The following is a 20828-nucleotide window of genomic DNA, read 5'->3' as shown; positions in this document are numbered from 1 at the left end:
TAGAATGAAATGGCAAAAAATTAAATTCTATAAAAACGTATTACACTTGCAAAAATGGAGCTTGTATTGTTGGGTGTTGCCCATTATATGACATTGATGTGAGTATTTAGGCTACGGCAAACACCCAAACGTAAGAATTAAGTTGTCATCAGAGTATATTGTAGATATTTTTATATCATTCTGATAGTTCTGACAATGAAGGTAATAATGAATTAGATAAAGGCTGATAACAGGTAATATAACTTCTTTCGCTCCCTGTCCCAGAATCTAAAATTATTTTTCTAATAATGTACACAACAATACTTACAAAATGAAATATCTTTTAATACTGTGCCAATGGCCCATTTTGAGCAAAGTTCCTTGCGCATATATTATGTTTCTTTATTTTATATGAATTATTAATAAAATTCTTCCGGAATTTTGGAATTTTGTGTAATATTCTATTTTAAATTTTTACAGCGATATTTTAATATTACAACTTATCTATGTATTCTTATTGTAGATGTAGATGAGATTAGGTACAATACTGCCCTGCAGTAGGAGAGATCGGGGCGAAGTCGTCACCGGGGAGGAGTCGTCATTGCAATTATCTCGAAATCTGTATGTTGCGTGAACTCGTCATTAATACTGTAAGGGCTCAGTCACAATGAGAAAAATAAGGAATAAGATAAAGGAATAAGGAATAAGGGAATGTCGCATCTCACTTCAGTACATGTACATTAAAGTGAGATGCAACATGCCTTATTCCTTATTCCTTTATCTTATTCCTTATTTTTCTCATTGTGACTGAGCCTTAAACGCGGCTTATGGTGCCCACGTGACCATCGGAGTTTAGTGAGGTTATGTGCCATGTTGTGATTCTTATCGAGGCAAACGTGTTTTCGGGGGTAAAATTTTTTGCGCGTCGAAAATTTGTAATATCTTAAATATTATTGTGTCTCCAAATCTCAAAGTAAGTGATTTTAAAGAGTAATGCATGCTGAACACGAATCCAGTGAAGTTTTTTTATTTTCATTGATTTCTAATATTTTATGAGCGACCAAACTTGAAACTTGTGTCCGGAGCGAAGTCGTCACCAAGCCATATCATGGAGGCTTCCGAAAATCAAGGTCAAAGAAACAATGGTCGGATTCCGGCGACGACTTGGATAATATGTGCTGCGTGTGCTCAGAGATGGCAGAATAGAGCTGACGAGGAACGTGCGAGCGTATATGGGTGTTTCTACGTAAATAGGGATTTTTCAGATTGCAAATCTCTCAATTTTAAACATACCTAAAAAAATTTTTTTTCCTGTTTTTGAGTGAATATAGAAGCAGAAACATACCCTGAAAGCCAGCGTACGACAACATCAAAAACCTGAAAGTAATGGCTCATTCATCAGTGATCTGGTAAAGTGGTAACGAGTCGACTTTGCATGTCTAGTAAAATATTGAATTACCTCAACAATGAGTGATTTTGAGAGGAAATGTCAAAAAAATTCCTAAAATTACTTATTCCCGAGATAAATTCACAATTAGCAAAAAAATTCAATTTGATAAATGCCGGTTTACCATTTTCGTATGGAATTAGCAGATTTTGATATTCTTACATAAATATTGACGTCAAGGAATTGGGAATCTGTCAGTTGACTTCGTGATTTAATAAAAATACAAACATGAATCAATATTTATTGGTAAAAACCCATGAATGGCCAGGTGAATGACATGCCAGTAGACTGACATTTCATGGTTGAATTAACCTCACTTTCTCCTGAATTGACGTAAACCAATTTCCATTAAAAATCAAGTTTAGCCCACCGAATATCATCAGAATTTTACCACTAGAAGGAAAAATTCACTGCGATATAATAAAAAAAGATGTGCCAGGCAAATGACGCGTAATTTTATGACATACCTTTTCTCAAGAGAAATACATGATTACGATTGTATCACGCTCAAAACAACCAACCACCAATAATGTAAACAACACACCTGATGTCCAATTCTTGAAATCTCCACACGAGAGTCCCATTGAATCGATGCAACATGGCGGAACCGCGATAAAATTCAAAATGTGCAATTTTACTCCAAATGTCCGGACCAAGTTTGAAGCCGGTTTTTTCGGTTCCAAAGGGAGATTTATGTTTAATAATAATGTTAAAATCTTAGTTCTATATTATGATTGAATGAACATGGGGAATTTTCAATTGAGTTTGCAATTGGAGGGAGTAAGTGTAACTGGAATAGAGAATTTTCGTCAATGGACAGGCCAGGTGACTGACATTTTTAGGAGTTCCTGCATGTTTCCGTTGGATAAGCCACTCCCCAATTAGCAGATTATTGTGCGATACTTCAAATACGATGGCAGTAGTGAACTTTCACAACGCTTGCTTACCCTCCTCTCAATCATGAACATATAACAAGCTTGGACAGTAAAAATCCCTATTTACGTAGAAACACCCATATAGGGCACATAAGTGTGTGCGCTTTTCTTGTAATTATTTTCCGCCATCGTGTTTTTAATTATTTCCATTTTTCTATTAAAAAATAATTAATAAAATGTATCCTATCATTTTTCACGATCGGAATTATGAATTTTCATTTAAAATTCAGTCCGAGAAAGGAGTGACGACTCCGCCCCGGCAATTTTGACATTTCAATTTTTGCATCTTTGTCGTTTTCACTCTATACCAGTTGAACAAAGCGACGTAGACCAAAAATGTCCTTATAAATTTTGTAGCCATGGGTTCACTCTTTACAATGGTATACAACATTTTACTAAAATTATTTGTTCTGTTATTAAAAATCGACACCAAAAAAATAGTGACAACTTCGCCCCGGTCTCCCCTACTGCAAAAATGCAATATTTTTATGACGCAAAAATGATACGCTTATTAAAATATAGAGTACGTAGAAGAATTAGAAAAAAAGCAATAATCTGGAGCCTTATGTAAAACTATAATTTTGATTGCATTTTTTTATAATAAAAAAAGGATAGCTTACGTTTTGCGCTTATATGAATTGTTACATTCTTTTTCTGCTTTTGGCAAAATATGAAATTCATGTTTTATTAATTTCTTATTTTTATTTGATATTAATTATTGTTACTTGTCAATTATTGTTTAACATTAGGAATTAATAGCAGAATGAATTTTTATAATACAAATATAATTTATTATTGTATATTTATATAATACATAAACTTCCATTAACAAAAAGAAATTATTTTAATATTAAAACGTAAAATAAAAATTAAAAAGTTGTAGAATTAATCTACTCATTAATAATGTGAGTATTATTATAGGGTAACTCGGGGGAATATGTCAGTGTGGGGAATATGCCACTCGTTGTGTTTAACAAAGCTGCGGCTAAAAACGCTCTTGTAAATACCATGAAATTGTTCATAGTTCTATATCTGGTGTTTTGCATAAGTTTTGTTTATTTCCTGGCAGTATTATAGTTTTTATTTTAATAATATTATTGAAATTCAAAGAAAGTAATAAAAACACATTTTTTACACATTTTAAAACACATGTTTTAAACAATAATGCCTCAAATGTATACGAGGAAGACTAAAAAGAAAAAAAATGTAGTTGAAAAAGTGTAGCTGTCAGTTATAAAATTTATAAAATTTCAAGTTTTAAAATTTGTAAGGTTTAAGGTTTTAAAGTTTTTAGATTTATTTTTCATTTTAATTTTAATTGTTGCAATCCAATATTACAATAATTTTAATATTACAATTTAATTTTAAAATTTTATTTTTTATGTTAAAAACTATTTGTACTGAGAGACTTATTTTAAAGACTATTTGTACTGTTTTTATGAATAAAGTAACTTTTGAGGTTAAATTACTAGATATTTGTATGTAGTCTATTATTTTATACTAGATGGCATATTACCCATATAGTTGGGTAATATGCCATTTTGCAGCACTTTTATATTTCTTTCTTTTTAATAGTAAGTAATCAAAATATTTTATTAAAATCATGTACAAATGATAGATCAAAGAAGGAAAAAGGAGACCAGTATGCAAAGATATACTTCAAAGAGAAAGAAAAATAGAAAAAAATCAAATTTTTGTTAAGTGTGGAGTGTGGCATATTCCCCCACTGAAAAAAAATATTTAGATCCAAGAAAATATTTATTTAAATAGTACCAATGACTTATTTACTTAATATAATCACATATTTATCTAGAATTAGATATTTTTACTTAATTTAAGTAAAGATATTTAATTCTAAATAAATATGTGATTATATTAAGTAAATAAGTCATTGGTACTATTTAAATAAATATTTTCTTGGATCTAAATATTTTTTTTTTTTAGTGCCCGAGTTACCCTATAAGAAAATATAGTAATTTTACTTTTAATTTATCACTATAATAAAAACGTTTTCCATTTAATAGCACAGAGTAACGGAATCTCGAATATGTCGACTAAAAACAAATCAATCAATACGCCAATCAACACGTTACTGGCTTTATAAAGATTTTAAATTATTTTACAATTCCGCTAACAACTTCTTGAATTTTTACAATATTTCTAATAAATATTACTTAACTATTAATTCTCTGGCTAATATGTACTTTCTTCAACGATACCTTAATAAAAGTATTAAAAGATCAATATTGTTTGATTTAGTTATAATTAAACATAAAGTCTTTTAATAATCAAAATTTTAGGAACGCAAATAGAACTTACAAAACAATTATTTCGTTAATTTTAAGTAAAATTTATTTAAACATAACTCTGATATTATTTACTAAGCTTTTAAGTGTAATGAAATAAATGTGGAAAATTTATAATAATAAACGATAGCCTTTCTTAACTCTTTTGTTATGGAAAAATCGACTTCAGATTGATTAAACGATCAAAGCAATTGAAAGAGCACTCGGTCATTTTAGGACACAGAGTATACGGCAAAATTATTACATGTAGGGGAGACCGGGGCTAAACAGTCTGGTTTTTTTCGGTGCCGATTTTTAACAACAAAATAAATAATTTTAGTTAAACGTGGTATACCACTGTAAAGAGTGAACCTTTAGCTACAAAATTTATTAAGGAAATTTTTATCTACGTCGCTTTGTTTAACCGGTATAGAGCAAAAACGACAACGGTGGAAAAATTGAAATCTCAAAAATGCCGGGGCTAATCGGTCCCCCCCCCCCCGGGGCTAATCGGTCACACTGCATTTTCAATACATATACGTACATTTTTTTTTTATTCAGAAAAAAAGAATGACCATGGGAAGAGCCCATATGGTCTATACGTACATCTAATCCTGAAAAATGATAGGATACATTTTAATAATTGTTTTTTAAGAGAAAAATATAAAAATTTATTTAAAATTTTTATGCGAAACATTATTAAAAAATAATTGTTTTACCTATTCCATAAAACAATTTAGGCACGTGAATACAGAGGTTAACCAAATCGTAAACTCCCCAACGGCACGTCACATTGTCAACGCGGGCAACCACGGGGAACACGCGTGACGGCGTTCCGGTGCCATAGGATCAGCGCGGACCCTCGAGCAACCTAACCAAGCCGCGTTTCTCGCAGGGGAGCGGTAAATAGCGACAGAGGGGTTAGAAAAGCTCGCGGTGGAGCGCGACCATTTTACCGACTCGACGGCGTCCTCGCGCCGATTCCTCGACGCGCCGACGACGACGACGACGACGACGACGACGACGACGACGACGACGACGACGACGACGACGACGACGACGACGACGACGACGACGACGACGACGACGACGACGACGACGACGACGACGACGACGACGACGATGACCACCACCGACACCACCACCACTACGACGCCGGCGACAATGACGCCGAGACGATGCGGCGAACGCTGGACGATGCGGTCGCACGCGCGACTGTCACTGACTTAACGACTAACAACGACAATTTACCGCGCCCGGGAGTCGGGACGATCTACCGCGTGCGCGGCATGTCAACTCTCGCGCGGAAATCGCGGGATCTCAGAGCCGTGCCGTGCCTCGCCGTACCTCGCCGACGTGCCGTGAGCGCGAGCGATCTCGAAAACAACGGTCCGCCATCTTTTCGGTCGGCCAAAACACCCGTTTTGCGACGATACGTGCGTACCATTTCCCTGTTACACAAACTGACGCACGTGCAAGGGAAGACAGAATCACGCTCGAGGGAAACCTAACCTGAAATCGCCGTGAGCTGAAGTCGTGCGCCCGGCGCGCCACAGTGACGAGATTAGCCCGATTAGCCCCGGGTGCTTGTAGACTGATTAGCCCCAAACACAAGTTTCAGGTTTGATCGCCCATGAAATATTAGACATCAACGATAATGAAAAAACTACACTGGATTCGTGTTCAGCATGCATTACTCTTTATAATCACGTACCTCGAGATTTGGAGAGCAAATATTATTGCAGATATTACAAAATTTCCACGCGCAGAAAATTTCACTTTCACCTTCCGAAAACACGTTTGCCCTCGTAAAAATCATAACACGGCAGGTAACCTGCCGAAACTCCGTTGGTCACATGGGTACCATAAGCAGCGTTTACAATGTTAATAGCGAGTTCGCACAATATACAGGTTCCGAGATATTTGATTAGACGTATTTACCCCGTAGACTTTTTAGCCCCGGTCTCCCCTATATATCTGCCTACGTTGTTTTTGCGTGGCATGATTGAAGACAAATTTACATATGTAATATTTGCCGTTTAAGGGGACTAGGGAGGGTTGAAAATGCAGAAATTGGCTCGTGTTTAATTGTTTATAACAAGGCCGCGAATGAACATAAAACTTTTTTATTGTTAAGGGTATTAATTATAACATTATAAAATGAGAAAATTCATTAAAAGTCATTCCCAGATCAATAATATCGGCGTCCCAATATAATAAATAAAACTGTCGAATCCATGGTTTTACCACGATTTCAGTCGAATGGATAAAGGTTTTGGCAAATTTCAGGAATATTTCTTCTCTTTAGGCTTCCCTCTATTGATTATACCTAAAATCAGATTGAAAAAAAATATTGCTACAATTTTATGATAACAAATAACTCGAATTTTCCCAAATTTTTCGTTTTCTGGACGCCATTTTGTTAATTTTATTTTTATTTTTAATTTTTTAGGTATAATCAATAGAGGGAAGCCTAAGGAGAAGAAATATTTCTGAAATTTGCCAAAACCTTTATCCGTTCGACTGGAATCGTGGTAAAACCGTGGATTCGACAGTTTTCTTTATTATATTGGGACGCCGATATTATTGATCTGGGAATGACTTTTAATAAATTTTCTCATTTTATAATGTTATAATTAATACCCTCAACAATAAAAAAGTTTTATGTTCATTCGCGGCCTTGTTATAAACAATTAAACACGAACCAATTTCTGCATTTTCAACCCTCCCTAGTCCCCTTAAAACAAAAAATTGCAACAGAAATGTCAAACGGTGATTTGAACTATTTCGGTGTATAGTTCTTTTCTTTCGTAGAACAGTATCAATATTATCTTTGTAAGATGACAGAAATGATTATTCAACCTTTAGTGTTGCATTTAGTTGCAATTAAATTTGTGATATAAATAAAGAAGCACTGTGACGAACTCTGGCATTATCTGTATAATAATTTTAGTTAATTTATTTTTTATGTCATAAATAAATTAATGCTTTTACTATGCTATTGATATAGCCAAGACAAAGCTAATTCGATAAAAAATTTATTTTAAAAAGAGTTACAAGTGTCTATTATGACTGCAAAAGATTGAGAAGATTATAATTACTATATTAATTGCATATTAACAAAATATCATAAAAATCAACATTTAATTTATCTATTTCAAAATTAAAAATATAATCTTGATATATTTTATCAAAATTATTGACATCCTATTATGTTAATAATCATAATTCATCTTTGTATCTATATTGTTCTTCGATATAATCAGCAAGATTTTATCATATTTAATCGCCGTATCAAGAGACACGGTAGTGTCTCGTGCCAAGTGTACGAGCCTGCGACAGCCAGACAGACAGTGTATATAATTATACATCCATTAGTTCCCTTTTTGAATATCACGATATTGAATATTCAAGCTAGAAAAGATTTTAACAGTTTTACTTTCTTTCAGGATTTATTTTGTATCTGTTCGAATACATCAAATAAAATGCACATCAATTTTCAATTATTTTTTTTATGACGTTTATGTTTAATTTTGCCACTTTTGAATAATTTTTAAGCATTAAATTTATAAACAGAGTAATGCAATAAAATATAGAACACAATAAATCGGATAAATAAGGAAAAAAAGAGGAGTAGAAATTATTGTTTTCAATCATTTTGTTCGTGATCAACAAAAATTCTGGTCTCAGATCCAGTAAATCCAAAGATTCTGAAAGAATTCCTAAATTATCTATAAATTATTCAATAATATCCTGTTAAAAAATTTAGACCTTTCTCTTGATGAACAAATATTGGAATCTGATACAATTAACTTAATTCAATTGAATCTCAAATTTAATCTTTAATTTAATTTTCTAATTTAATTAAATTTCCAATATGTAGCCGTACGAGAGATTACACAAAGGATGAAAGGGCTGAGTCGAACACAGCCTCGCGGGTTCGAACCGTTGCTATTTTTATCTATTCTCATATCCGACGGCAATCAACGACATGGTCTCATTGCGGCTGACAAAAAAGAAAACATGGAGCAACCGCTTTTCCCGGCGGAGCTCTTCAATTATCGCCCGAGCGAGAACGCTCTTATATCAGAATGCACGGTGACGAACAACCATGTCCAAGCAGCTACTCCCTTTTGTTTAGTTAACCGAATATTTGCCCAACCATGCGCATGTGTCATGATAAGAGGTGATCTACGAGCGCGACGGACGCGCGCGAGTCAATGCACATCGTAGATTTTCAGGGCGATACAGCCGCGTGCTTGACTCGCAACATGAAATTTTAATGTCTTCTGCGTGTATTTTATTAGTAACTTTTGTAGCAATTTTGCAATAACTAAACAAAAAGAATGGAAATATAAGAAAGTAAATTCTTTTGCGAATAAATGGTTTCAACGATATTCTGATAAGTGACTATTTTTGCATGATATTTCATGTTTTCCGATTTTATAGTAGTTAAAAAAGTGTCAGAGATTTATTTTATTTAATTAGTTTACTTTATTTTAATTAAGAGTCATTATATTTGGACTAACGCAAATACCATTTAATTAACATTGTTATACGCAGTTATGTAAAATTATTATTAGTTTTATTATATCGAATTTAATGTTAAATAATACTAATTAATCAAAATTATTAGTAAAAAATGAAACATGATAAAGTTAGGGATCGTAGGGTGAAAGAGAAAGATATATGAGAATTAGCACATAATGGAAGATCCGACTGAAAAACATCAAAAACTTCAAGAACTCTACACATTCTACACATCTTAAGGTAATCATCTTCATGAAACATTAATGGAATACGCTTGCTCCAACCGACTGCGTACATGATTGCGCAAGGTTTCCCTTCGTTGCTGAGATACAAAGGACTCGATTACTGGGAGGTATTAGATACAGAAACCAAATTTTACATATTCCCTAGCTTGCCTTTCTAACTCGCAGTTTCCGAATCATCAATCAATTGGAAACTGTCGCGCGCGGTGATAGGAGAATCTGAATAAAAAGTAACGAATTGAAACGACACAATAACCACGTATCAGAATATCTCTCGAATCCCAATATAATTGAGTAAAGCAAAGATGACATATAGTGGTCCAGCGGCATCCTAAATTTCAGGCTTATTTGCAACGCCGCTATTCACCGTTACCATTGACCAGATTCGATCGACGCCCCACACACATACCTCCTCGGTCGCATCCTGATTGTGTGCACCAGCAGCTCTCGCCGGTGCCTCTCACAATCTCCTACACTCCCGTCCACCCTCTCGCGCCACTTTTCTCCGCGAACCCTGGCCAAATCAGTGGCGACAGTCAAGACGCTGATAACGCGTCGTCCTCTACGTCCGTCGTCGTTCTCGTCGTCGTTGTTTCCTATATCACACGATGTCGCCTCAATGTCTCACATATTTCTTTTCGCGCTACGCAGAGATGTTACTCGAGATGCATTCGCGAAAGCACACCGCTTATGCACACGCGCACATGTTCGCACTCTCGCTCGACCCCGACAGGGACTTCTACCACTACTGGCAGAGAAATCCGTTTCTCTCCCTCGGCCCGGGCGTCGAAGCGTCGATACGACGGCGACGACGCTTGCGCGCCGCCCCCGATCCACCCTTTCCCACCCGGGCATTTTCGTGGCGCATTCGAGGCTGCGACCCTGCTGTCGCAATGCCCCGCGCGAACGTCGTCGTCGCGCGCGGCGAGTCCGCTTGCACCCTCGCCGTTGCACGAGCACGGCGATTTCGGCGGGGTTATTAAACGCAGTCGGTAATTATTGGATTGATACTTTCAGTTTTCGATCAAATATGTCATAATCCCTTCTTATCGATTTTGCTACTTCGCCGCCTTAATGTTTCCGCTCTGTCGCATTTTAAAGATTTATGAAATTTATGGATGATTTCTGGAATATTAAAAAAATTATAATATAAAATATCTCAGACCTATTAGTAGTTATATTTTTCTACAGACAGATTTCTTATCCCAAGAATCTTGCTATTAGAACTATAATTGGCTTGGACATAGAAATTATATATATGTGATATTGTAATTTATCATTAAATAATTTTTATTTTGCTTTATAGTGCCAACTGGTACGATGTTAATAAAAATTTTTGTATATAGTCGATTTTCCGTAGCTATGTCTATTCCAAGGCAAATAGATGTAGGTATATGGACAGAGAATCGATACACTTGGTAACTTAGACGATCGGTGCGACTCACGCATCAGCTATAGTCAGTTTATGCTGACTATAGTTGACTAAATCCTCTTTCTCTATTTATGGATCTAGTCTAAATAATATATATAACAAAGTTAAGTTGGAGTTAGTTGACTAGGACGTTAGTAACCTAGAACGTTAATATAATTAAATCTTATTTCATTTTATTCTACGATAAAAAATATATAATTAACAATTTTATTAATTTCAGATGTTATATTAAACTGCAAGTGTCAAATGTTCTAATAAAAATTTGATACTATAGTAAGATGTTAGATATATATAATTAAATATACCTATTATCATTTTATATTATAGTTATAATTAAAAGCTGAATATTAGTCTAAATAAAGAGAAATGGCTTTTAAATCTACATTAAATAACAAAATCAAAATAATGAATTACAACATATTTTAAACAATTTCTACAATTATTTAATACGATTATTTTCAATAAGATCTTCTTTAAAATTTTTAATTAAAAAATTATAGTCTTATTACAAGTCAACAAGCTGCTGTTAATCTAGTTTGAATATTTGTCTATTTAAGACAAGTTGTCCCTCCATCGACTATCATTAAACACGTTAATGAAGTCTCCTCGTAATTTATTCGTATACTCTTTTGATTAAAGCCAGAAAATCGCTGGCCGTACTTATGAGATGACTACGTACACTGTTAATTATATCAAATAGAAATTTAAATTAGGTATTTAGGCAGTTCATTAGAATTTAATTCGGTGCCACGTTATAATTATTTAAAAATAGGAAGGCCTGGACGTGTCACATGTTAATGTCGCCATCTTTGCGATAATTTTAGCTTATTTGTTTCTTTTTTATACGATTTGAATGGTTAATTTGCTCGAATGTAAATTATGGAGTAAAAATAGTCTGCTATATTTATTTGCTTCCCACTTATTGATTGAAACTCGAATACGTAATAAAGAATTTTTTTTTCATGAATATGTATCAAGATACCAAAATAATTATTATTGCAGTTATGTTTTAATATTACTAGCACCACAGACGCGCGCTTCGCGCGCGCTATTTAGCTTTAACATTATGCTATTACTATTACACTATTAACTCCTTGATACACACAACTGTCAAAATATACAATGACAGCTGCAAATGAAGTAAGCGCAGCAAGAGAACCAATCGGCATCGCGGAAAAGCGACAACAATAAACTTCACATCTCCTTTTTAGAAGAGGATAAAGCGTGGTTTAATACCGTGGTACGTAAAGAAAGAAATCAATATAGTAATAAAGAGTTTTTTAAAATAATTTAAAATAATATGAGAGACTCTATTTAGCTGTATGCAATGTGTACTTTTATATACTTTATGTTATATATAAATATACAAACTTCTAAAATTTAGAAAATTATAATTAAAGAGAAAGATACGATATATTTTTATACATAGAGAAGGAAAGGTATATCTGAAGAATTTAATACAATTAAATTAGGTTACAAATATCCTGCTGAATGTTTAGAACAGCAACACGCAACGAGTACAGCCCCGATGTCAGTGACGTAGCCCTGCTACTGAATGATTAAATTTGGCATAGTTACGTACCATTCTGTTCGACGACGCACACGTTCCATACGTTTGCTCATTCTGAAACCGCGGGCATTGTGCCGCTCAAATTGGCACATCTCTGATACGAAAGTTCTGCAGCATTTCATTGTTACTTGGGCTGTGCCAACGAGCGCTTTTCCGCGAAACATCGCTTGCGAGACAGCTTAGGGAAAGACGTTTTTAGACGTTCCATCATTCCAATTGGACGAATTAAAAAATTTAAATTTAAGTTAAATGTGCAAGCGAAGAGATATGTCTCAGTTAAAATTTGTTTGTTTAAACTTTTGTAGAATATAGAAACTAGATTACATTAAAAGCGCAACTTTTTTCCTAAAAGTAAAAAAAGAAATATATAAATATCAGTGCATGAAATATTAATGTGTAAAAATTTATAAATTTTTAATCACTAGAGTTTTTAAACTATTGATTCCTTAATATTTAAAAAAATATATATCTATATTGATTAAAATATCCGTAATTGAAAGGAAGCATCTGGAAAAACTGGGACACTCTGTATAAACGCACTAGGCGCCCTAAACGCAACCAGCTCTTATTGATTCGTGGTTGGTCTACAAAAGAGATGAACGCAGTTAGAAATCCAAAACGTTAAGCGGCATGATGACCTCTTTACAAGGTCTTGCACTTTGTATATGCAAATTATGTCAAGGACGTAAAAATGGACGAAATAAGATTTTTTTATGGAGAGATTTCTTTGAATATCAAAGAAAATACTTCTTGAACATATATATTAAACAAGATATCGCAATTATTTACTTTTGCACGAAACATACATTTGCGTTATATAATTGCGTTATATTATTACATTTCGTGCAATAACAAAAATAGCGGATATAGTTAAACCAAGTTTTGGTGTTGATCTTAAACCTTGTGGAATATGTGCAAAATGATAAATTAGCAATAATTCTACTATTCGATTCTTAAAAAGCGCGGAAAAATTACCATAATGCACGTTTCTCTTTTGTATAAACAATATTTAAAAGGAATTTAATGCCTTTTTCATAAAAAAAAAATTATGCAAAAAAGAAGAATATTATATGAAGCATATATTTGAACGATTATTTCTTTTCAAAGAGTATGAAATTATGTCGACTACACGACGACAATGACGATCACGGGATTTATACAGGGACAAAGACAGTAGCTGAGAGTTTGACAATTTTAACATGATGTCAATGGCCTTCTTCGATGCTGCCGTTTGGAATGGCGGTCTTATTCGGGTATTTGCCGTAAATTCTGCCGCTCCTGGTGACTCTGTAGTGGATCTGTGGTCCGGCTTGTATCATGGACATACTGCCGGACACGTGCGGACCGTCGCCGGTGCACAAACGCTTTGCTCGCCGTATGCCGGCAGCCTTATGCTTGTTTAGCTGGGCCAGGCTGTGTCTCTTCTGCTGCTTCAGCATCATCTTTTGATTGATTGCTAGACCGGCGGCGCGTCTCTTTAGCAACCTCAGCGGCGAGATTCCCAAAATCGCTCTGGTGATGCGACGTCGACAACGCCACAACAGAACAGCCGTCGCAAACCAGGCGAACCATGGACCGGCTCTGGGATCCGGGGTTGGCTCCCTCGACCAGAGAAACAACATCTAAGGGCAAATAAGTAAATGTCAAAATTGTTTAACACTGAAATAATCAAAGAAATTGGAATAATCCAATATAATTTTAAAATACATTATCAAAATAGATTATTGTAAAGTGGTATTGCGTCATTAATAACTTTTCCTTTGTTTTATTAAAGTAATGGGAAAAATTAATTGATATTCAGAAAATTAATTAATTAACAAGTGTCTCATGATTTTTTACTAAAGTACTTTCTTTTTTTGAGGAAATTAATGAGTCAAGTGGGACTTATTAAAGTCTAAAGACTTTAAAATCGCATCTCACTAATTAATTTCCTTAGGATAAATTCACAAAATTGAATTATATAACCACAATTCATGCGTAAATAGGAGAACATAATAAGTTTTCAACGATAAGATTAATAGTAATTTTAATGATTTTATAGTGATTAAAAACTATTATTTTTATTATTTAAAAACATTATATTAAAATAATTATTTAACGAATATAATTAACCAATCTAATAACAATTTGTTTCGACGTAAAACTGATCTTATCAAGCTATTATTAATAAAAAAGTAAAGAATTCTTCTGCAACAACTAATGTTTATTTTGTATTACTTGCAATATGATATTTCGCACAATTATATAATGTAATAATCACGTTAAAAATAAAAACATTGATTTTATATAAAAGGCTTTTCTGTAGCACATCATAGACCTGAAAAATAACGGCGATGAATCTATTAAATGGTAGCACGCGCGCGGTATAAATCTAGAGCAGAAGTGACGATCAACATGCGATGTCATATCATAAATTTGAAGTCAAAAGTTATTTTAAACCACAACGAAGTTCACGAATGGTTGAGATATTATTAATTGCTACGATGTGATAATTGCTACAATGTGCATTCCAACTAACACATTTATATTTTCATTTAAATCAAAGTATAAAGTTTTATGCAATCACTTATTAATAATATCTTATATAATATCTTATAATGAAAAGGAAAATTGTCTGTGGATAAGTCGTTGATAAAATAATGTCGCGACATTTTGAAGTCGACAGGTGATTTGTGCGACTTCTTATTGATACTAGTTTCAAGATCGCACGAGAAACCATCGTGCGGCCGGACGATCGATCTCACGGCTATCGTAGCTTTTCAAGGTTGTGCACCTTGAGATCCACGTGTGGATCTCAGGTAATTCGCTTAGAGCCACTACGTCTCGAACACGTTCACTCGTGTTGGACAGCGTTTCGACTTTTATGGCTCCGCGACATCTCCGTCGTCGTCGTAACCTTCGCTCTCTCTCTTCTTTTCACCGGAGTGACCCATTTGGCAGAGACCTCCGGGGTAAATTTTACATTGACCGCACGTTTTTACTGTCAGGACTGACCTTATAGATCCACTCGCTGGCGCTCTGCCTGAAATTGGGGGGTGGGTCGACTATCCGAAACATAGAATTGCCGTGAACGCTGATTCGCAAAAGATGGCGATGAAATCTGAAATCAATAAAAATAATATGATCTGCAAAATTAAATTGATTTTAAATTATCTTCAACTGATCACCGTACTTTCTGTATTTCGACAGTTGAGAGATGCAGTTAAACTGTTAAAGTAAAAGAGCGCAAGAGAAACAAATTAGAATTAATGTCGCTCAGGAAGCAAATGTAAGTATCGACAGGTACATATTTATTCTAGAAGGAAGGAGAAAGAGAAATGAAACATTGGTAATACGTAAATCGATATAAATCAATAATTTAACACAGTTATAATGCCGACTGTAGCGGTTCAAATAAATACAAAAGTAAAGATTCAATTCTTATCGAATACGAAACACGAGCCTTATACGAACGGAAGGGTGAGGGAAAAATTTCTTGACGATAAAATAAATGGTACTGAAACATAGTGTTTCGTGTTTCGGTCAGTTCTGGAGCGGAAGAGCACAGAATTAGCAGAAGGTAGACGTGTATGTTGACATGTTACACATTTAAGCTGTACAGCAGAAAAATCCACAATGTCTGACGCATCAGAAAAATCGATGAAAAAATTGCAAGGGTAAAGTCAAGTGCTGCCGAAGAAATATAGATATTCCGCTATGATGTCAAGGTGAGTCATGCGTTTCCGCGAGACAGATAGGAAATACGATATTCTGCTTGCAAATACGTAACATAAATCTTATAAATTGTTCGTTAAAATATGCGGAGGTGGTTTATGTGAAGAGACATTTCGAGGAAGCGCTTACTGAACCGGAAGGACATGTGATCCGCGTTTATACGTTGCGCATGTAGTAGTGAATGTGCTTCTCTACTGTGAAATGTTTCTGCCATGTCATATACAATTTGGACGAAAATATAAAGTGTTTCATTTTTTTCCCTTAATTTTAATTATTTTCTCTTCAAATAATTATGTAAAAAAAAAATTAAAAATTCATTAACTTATGTTTTTAAATATTTCTATTAAATTAAACGAACTAAAAAATAAGATTTTGTTGTTTACGTATCTATTTTTAAACTTTATTTCCAGAGTTTTAATAGCGTGTTTATAATCCGGAGAATAACGATTTTGATATTTAAAAAAAATAAAATTTAATACTTCAAATAATATAAAGAATCTAAGAAAGGAGAAGTAGTTAATAATATAAATCTTATGTAATAAATATTTTATCTCTTTAATATATTTTAAAATGATAATAATAAATACATATATGCAAGTACTAGGAAATTCTTAATTATATAATTGATTTAATAATAATTTAATCATGTGTCAATGATATACAGTTAACACGTACTTTGATGTCTACGATTAGTTTAAATCTTCCACCTGATGTATCTCTTCGATCTCCACCCCAAAGATTCGCATTCACTGCTGATGCAGTGACTCTCACATTCGTTCGTCGCGTCGTGATGACAGTCCGACGACGGGGACAGGGTCGTCGCCAGTTATCAAAATGAATGAGGATGCCTGAACGACGATGAGCCTAACCAGGAAGCTGTCACCGATCCGACCCCGACGGCTCTTGAATGATGGAGACTTTCCGTCACGATGATCTATCACATCTTTCGGTTTTGAGCTTTCCGTCGGTTTCCTTTGGGGAAGAGATCGCGGCGAATTCGGTGATTTTGCTTACGCGGAAAAATTCTATCAAAAACACAAGTAAACAGGCTACAAAATGTTGTAAAATAACATATGAAGCGAAGCGGAAGAGCGCGAGAATTTAGACAAAGGATGGCGCCGCTCTTGGACGATTGTCTGACGTTAGCTAACAAGCGTGGCGATTAGTCGATCGTGACACGAGTGGAATATAGCGAAATTTCGTTTGAGGATTTTAACTTTTCACAATTATTAATGCGTAATGACTTATATCAACAATGTGATATAAACCACATATCCTATTTTTGCATAGAAACCTTCTAAATACAGAATTCCGATGATGATATATAATTTCTCTTTTCAGAATAATTTAATCAATCGCATTAAACGATAAAGAAAAAATAAATACTGTAGATATTGTACGAAAAATTTATATTACAAAAAATAAATACTTTATGTTTTTTTTAAATTAAAACTACTCTTTTCGATAAACGTATTTGTTTGCAAAATACATGAGTGAAAACCATAATGTCTTATAAGATTCCTTTACAGATTATAAAGAGTGCGTTTCACTTAACGCCCGCAACGCTCGCGAGCATCATTTTGTCCTTGTTTAACATTTGATAAACAACAAGGATGAAATAATTCCACGAGCGTTGCGAGCGTTAAGTGGAACGCACCCAAAGTAGCTCTTATTACGTAATTAATGACATTTACAAACCACATGGATTAATGTCAGTTTCTTCAATTCTATATTTCTTTCATTTCTCAAAAGTTTTTTTCTGCGTTAAATATGTAAATATGGATTTTAAGGTGTACAAGTTTAAAAAATTGAAGATAGATTATATTACTTAAAAGTGGCATTAAAGAAATTAAAAATGGCACTAAAGGATTTACGGTTTATTTTACAATTGAATTAAATTATTTAAATATATTAAGTAAAAATGCTCACATAAAAATTTTCTTGTCCTACATAATTTGCAGTGAACATTTACATCCTTTGTTTTTGCATTATCCCTATCACTTGAGCGTACCGAGGAAATTTCCTTCGTCAAATTGAAGCTCCACTTACTCCAGCCTTGCCACCCTTTTGTCGTCCTTCTGCTCTCCCGTCTCCCGTGACGTCACTGGATCGTGTCAGTAGGTCAAAACCTGGATACGTGACCTGAGTCTGATGTATGTGTTCGTGTTTGCGTCATGCATCGGGTGTACAGAAATTAAAAAGTATTAGAAACTGCATATTGGAACATCACATTGTGTCAGTATCATATATCAGGAAAATGATTGATGTCGCCTTGACAAATAGCGAACAATATTGAAATATGCCGTATTGAGCAGTATTCGTGCACCTTAAAACATAGTTAATTATAATTAATCTGTACTTTACTCTTCCGTTCACAATTATGGAACGCATAGAATGCAATAAATTGCAAATATCTTTGAGCATTAAGATAAATAAAATATCAATGTGATGTATATTGAATACTAATTATATTTATTTATATGTGAAAATAAAGCAATTTATTACATTTTACGTTCAATATATAATTGGTGTTTGATTAACTCCTTCGATAGTTTGCTTTCACGACGGAAGCTGCGCTTTGTTACTAATCGATCATCTATTATTGATATACGTGCCTCGAGATATAAAGATTATGATTCGCGAAATTATTCCTTGTAAAATTTGCATTCGAAGATTGCATCGATATAATTGGTAACGTAAATTAATTGCAGAACATTATAAATATGATAGAAGGAGATTTATAGAAAATTAATTCCACAAACCAATTCCACATAGATAACAACTATAGAAAACAAACTATAAATTTTAATTTTGACTTTTTATCAAGACAGAAAGAAATAAAGAAAAGTTATTTGAGTTTTTTTATTTTATTGCAATTTTATAACAATTGTTCTAAGCTCATATTCTTGTCATTGCTAAATTTATTAGACTGAAATGAGAATATATTGTATATATACAGTTTCTCATTAATCTTCTATAACACAACAGCACACAAGCACGGGTAATAACTTATTGTTACATGATTAAATCTCTTATTGTCATATAATCAATCAGTTTATTGTCTTTCATATCAACTTTCATATCAATATTATCACATAAGCTTCAATTTATTATTATATTATCACATCAACTTACTATCATATGGTTAATTCCCGGGTATGTTTTGAAGTTTTCTCTCAAGACAAGATTTATGATGTTGTTGTGATTTTAGCAATTTACAATAATATTATTTCTCTCTACAGAGTGAAATTTTCTGTACTTTATGAAAGATATTGCTGAGATGCGCGCGCTTATTCATTTCAGCAGAGTGCTTTTCTTATAAACATATAATCCAATCGCAAAGACGAAAACAACAGAAAGCTGGGCGAACAATAAATTTCAACGATGCAGATCTCTTGGAGATCTTTTACAATGAAAAATCTCAATTAAGTAAATTTCAAAAATTAATTTATAAAATTAGTATTTGTGATAAAATTCCAAGTAATTTTTAGATAACGATCATGTGGAGATTCAGTCGTAACTTGGAGTGCAGCCTAAAGCAAATTATGGAAATAACTAATCGTTTACCAACATCGTGATTACTTGCGCGCATTTCGATGAGCCTGTAATTGATTGTGAGGACGAACCGGTCGGACTGCCGACAAATTATCGGCAAAATAAAGCGGGTGAACGATAACACATGAGAGAACGTCTACGATATCTCGATAACGAGGCTTATCGTACGCACCGAGAAAAGAACAACGTATACGCATGAAAAGAAAGATACTTTTGCGATCGCCGTGAGCTCGATTAACATTCCTACAGTGTCGGCAGTGTCGGCAGCATTAATCATAAACATTTCATTCGAGTTCACCGGCACTGTCTGAATGAAACATTACTTTGGATTTATCGTGTCCTTCGCATTTAAATCAGTACATACTACATTCATGACTCTTAAATAGAAAGTATAACAAAACACAAAAAATTCAAAGAATACATAATCGCAATTTATAATACTGATTCAAGTATCAAATTCTATTCTCGCTTTCTTCTAAAATTTACGTTTTTATTCTGAAATATGTTTCCTTTTTTAGACAGTTTTCGCTTTTATTTCATCATAGTTATATGATAAAGTTATTCGAGAAATCATGAGTGCATAGGAAGGTTTTATATCGTGTTTGCGAGAACGAACGTCACGGTATGTTATTCTGCTACATTGATTTATCTCTTGCCGGTCGCGATGTGCTTTTAAGCTTTGTGCTTCATGCTCTCCTAATGGGCAATAACGTGACGATGATCCGTGCAATTATTCCAATCCTTTCGGTCCGTCCTCAGTAAGTAACGAGCAAAAAGGTAACAAAGACCTTGCATTTCCAGCCACTGCACTACTGACCTTGGTCTCAAGTAACATCGTGGTGTTATAACTTGAAGTGATTCGAGAATGGCACAGAGGGACTTCTAATGCGCGTAACTTCCAGCTTCACAGCATTGCAAAATCGACCGCTGTTCTGGTGCAATTCCTCCGACGCTGCTGGTTTTGCTTTAAAAGAACCGAGCGTTTCAACATAATCTTCGCGTAATCTTCTATTCTTCAATACAGCTGATGATTGTTAGAAAACAAAGAAACGTCGTTGTTCATTTGAGATTCTGTTACTCTATTTCTATGTATAATTTTAAATTAATAATTTTTTAATCAGAATTTTATAAAAATGAAG

At 34.0% G+C, this 20828-nt stretch overlaps 2 protein-coding genes across 5 annotated transcripts in view; both read right to left on the bottom strand.

The window, feature by feature from the left end:
• The window catches only part of Dopecr (G-protein coupled receptor DopEcR), a 28648-nt gene extending 18468 nt beyond the window's left edge, over positions 1 to 10180 (bottom strand). For all 4 annotated transcript variants that reach the window (XM_071719878.1, XM_071719879.1, XM_071719877.1 and 1 more), the window contains exon 1: positions 9828 to 10180. The gene's annotated coding sequence lies outside the window, so the exon portion shown is untranslated. The remainder of the gene's footprint in view (positions 1 to 9827) is intronic.
• A 3100-nt stretch (positions 10181 to 13280) lies between these two features.
• LOC139781065 (uncharacterized) lies at positions 13281 to 15477 on the bottom strand. The gene is made up of 2 exons (XM_071719881.1): positions 15415 to 15477; positions 13281 to 14042 (listed from the first exon to the last, which is right to left on the bottom strand). The coding sequence occupies exons 1-2, from the start codon at positions 15475 to 15477 to the stop codon at positions 13626 to 13628; spliced, it is 480 nt and encodes a 159-aa protein (XP_071575982.1). The 3' UTR covers positions 13281 to 13625.
• Positions 15478 to 20828: the final 5351 nt, after the last annotated feature.

Source organism: Temnothorax nylanderi, unplaced genomic scaffold, assembly GCF_030848795.1.
Source record: "Temnothorax nylanderi isolate EJ_2023f unplaced genomic scaffold, tnyl_v1.0 TNYL_tig0313_pilon, whole genome shotgun sequence".
NCBI classification, from domain to species: domain Eukaryota; kingdom Metazoa; phylum Arthropoda; class Insecta; order Hymenoptera; family Formicidae; genus Temnothorax; species Temnothorax nylanderi.
The sequence above is the reverse complement of the archived record's forward strand: the minus strand, read 5'-3'. Positions and strand labels throughout refer to the sequence as shown.

Bases quoted from the DNA above. Each gene is read 5' to 3' on its own strand.
- LOC139781065 (XM_071719881.1), bottom strand. From the start codon at position 15,477: ATGTTTCGGATAGTCGACCCACCCCCCAATTTCAGGCAGAGCGCCAGC. The intron at 14,043-15,414 runs GTCAGTCCTGAC...ATTTGCCCTTAG, and splicing joins CCAGCGAGTGGATCTATAAG to ATGTTGTTTCTCTGGTCGAG.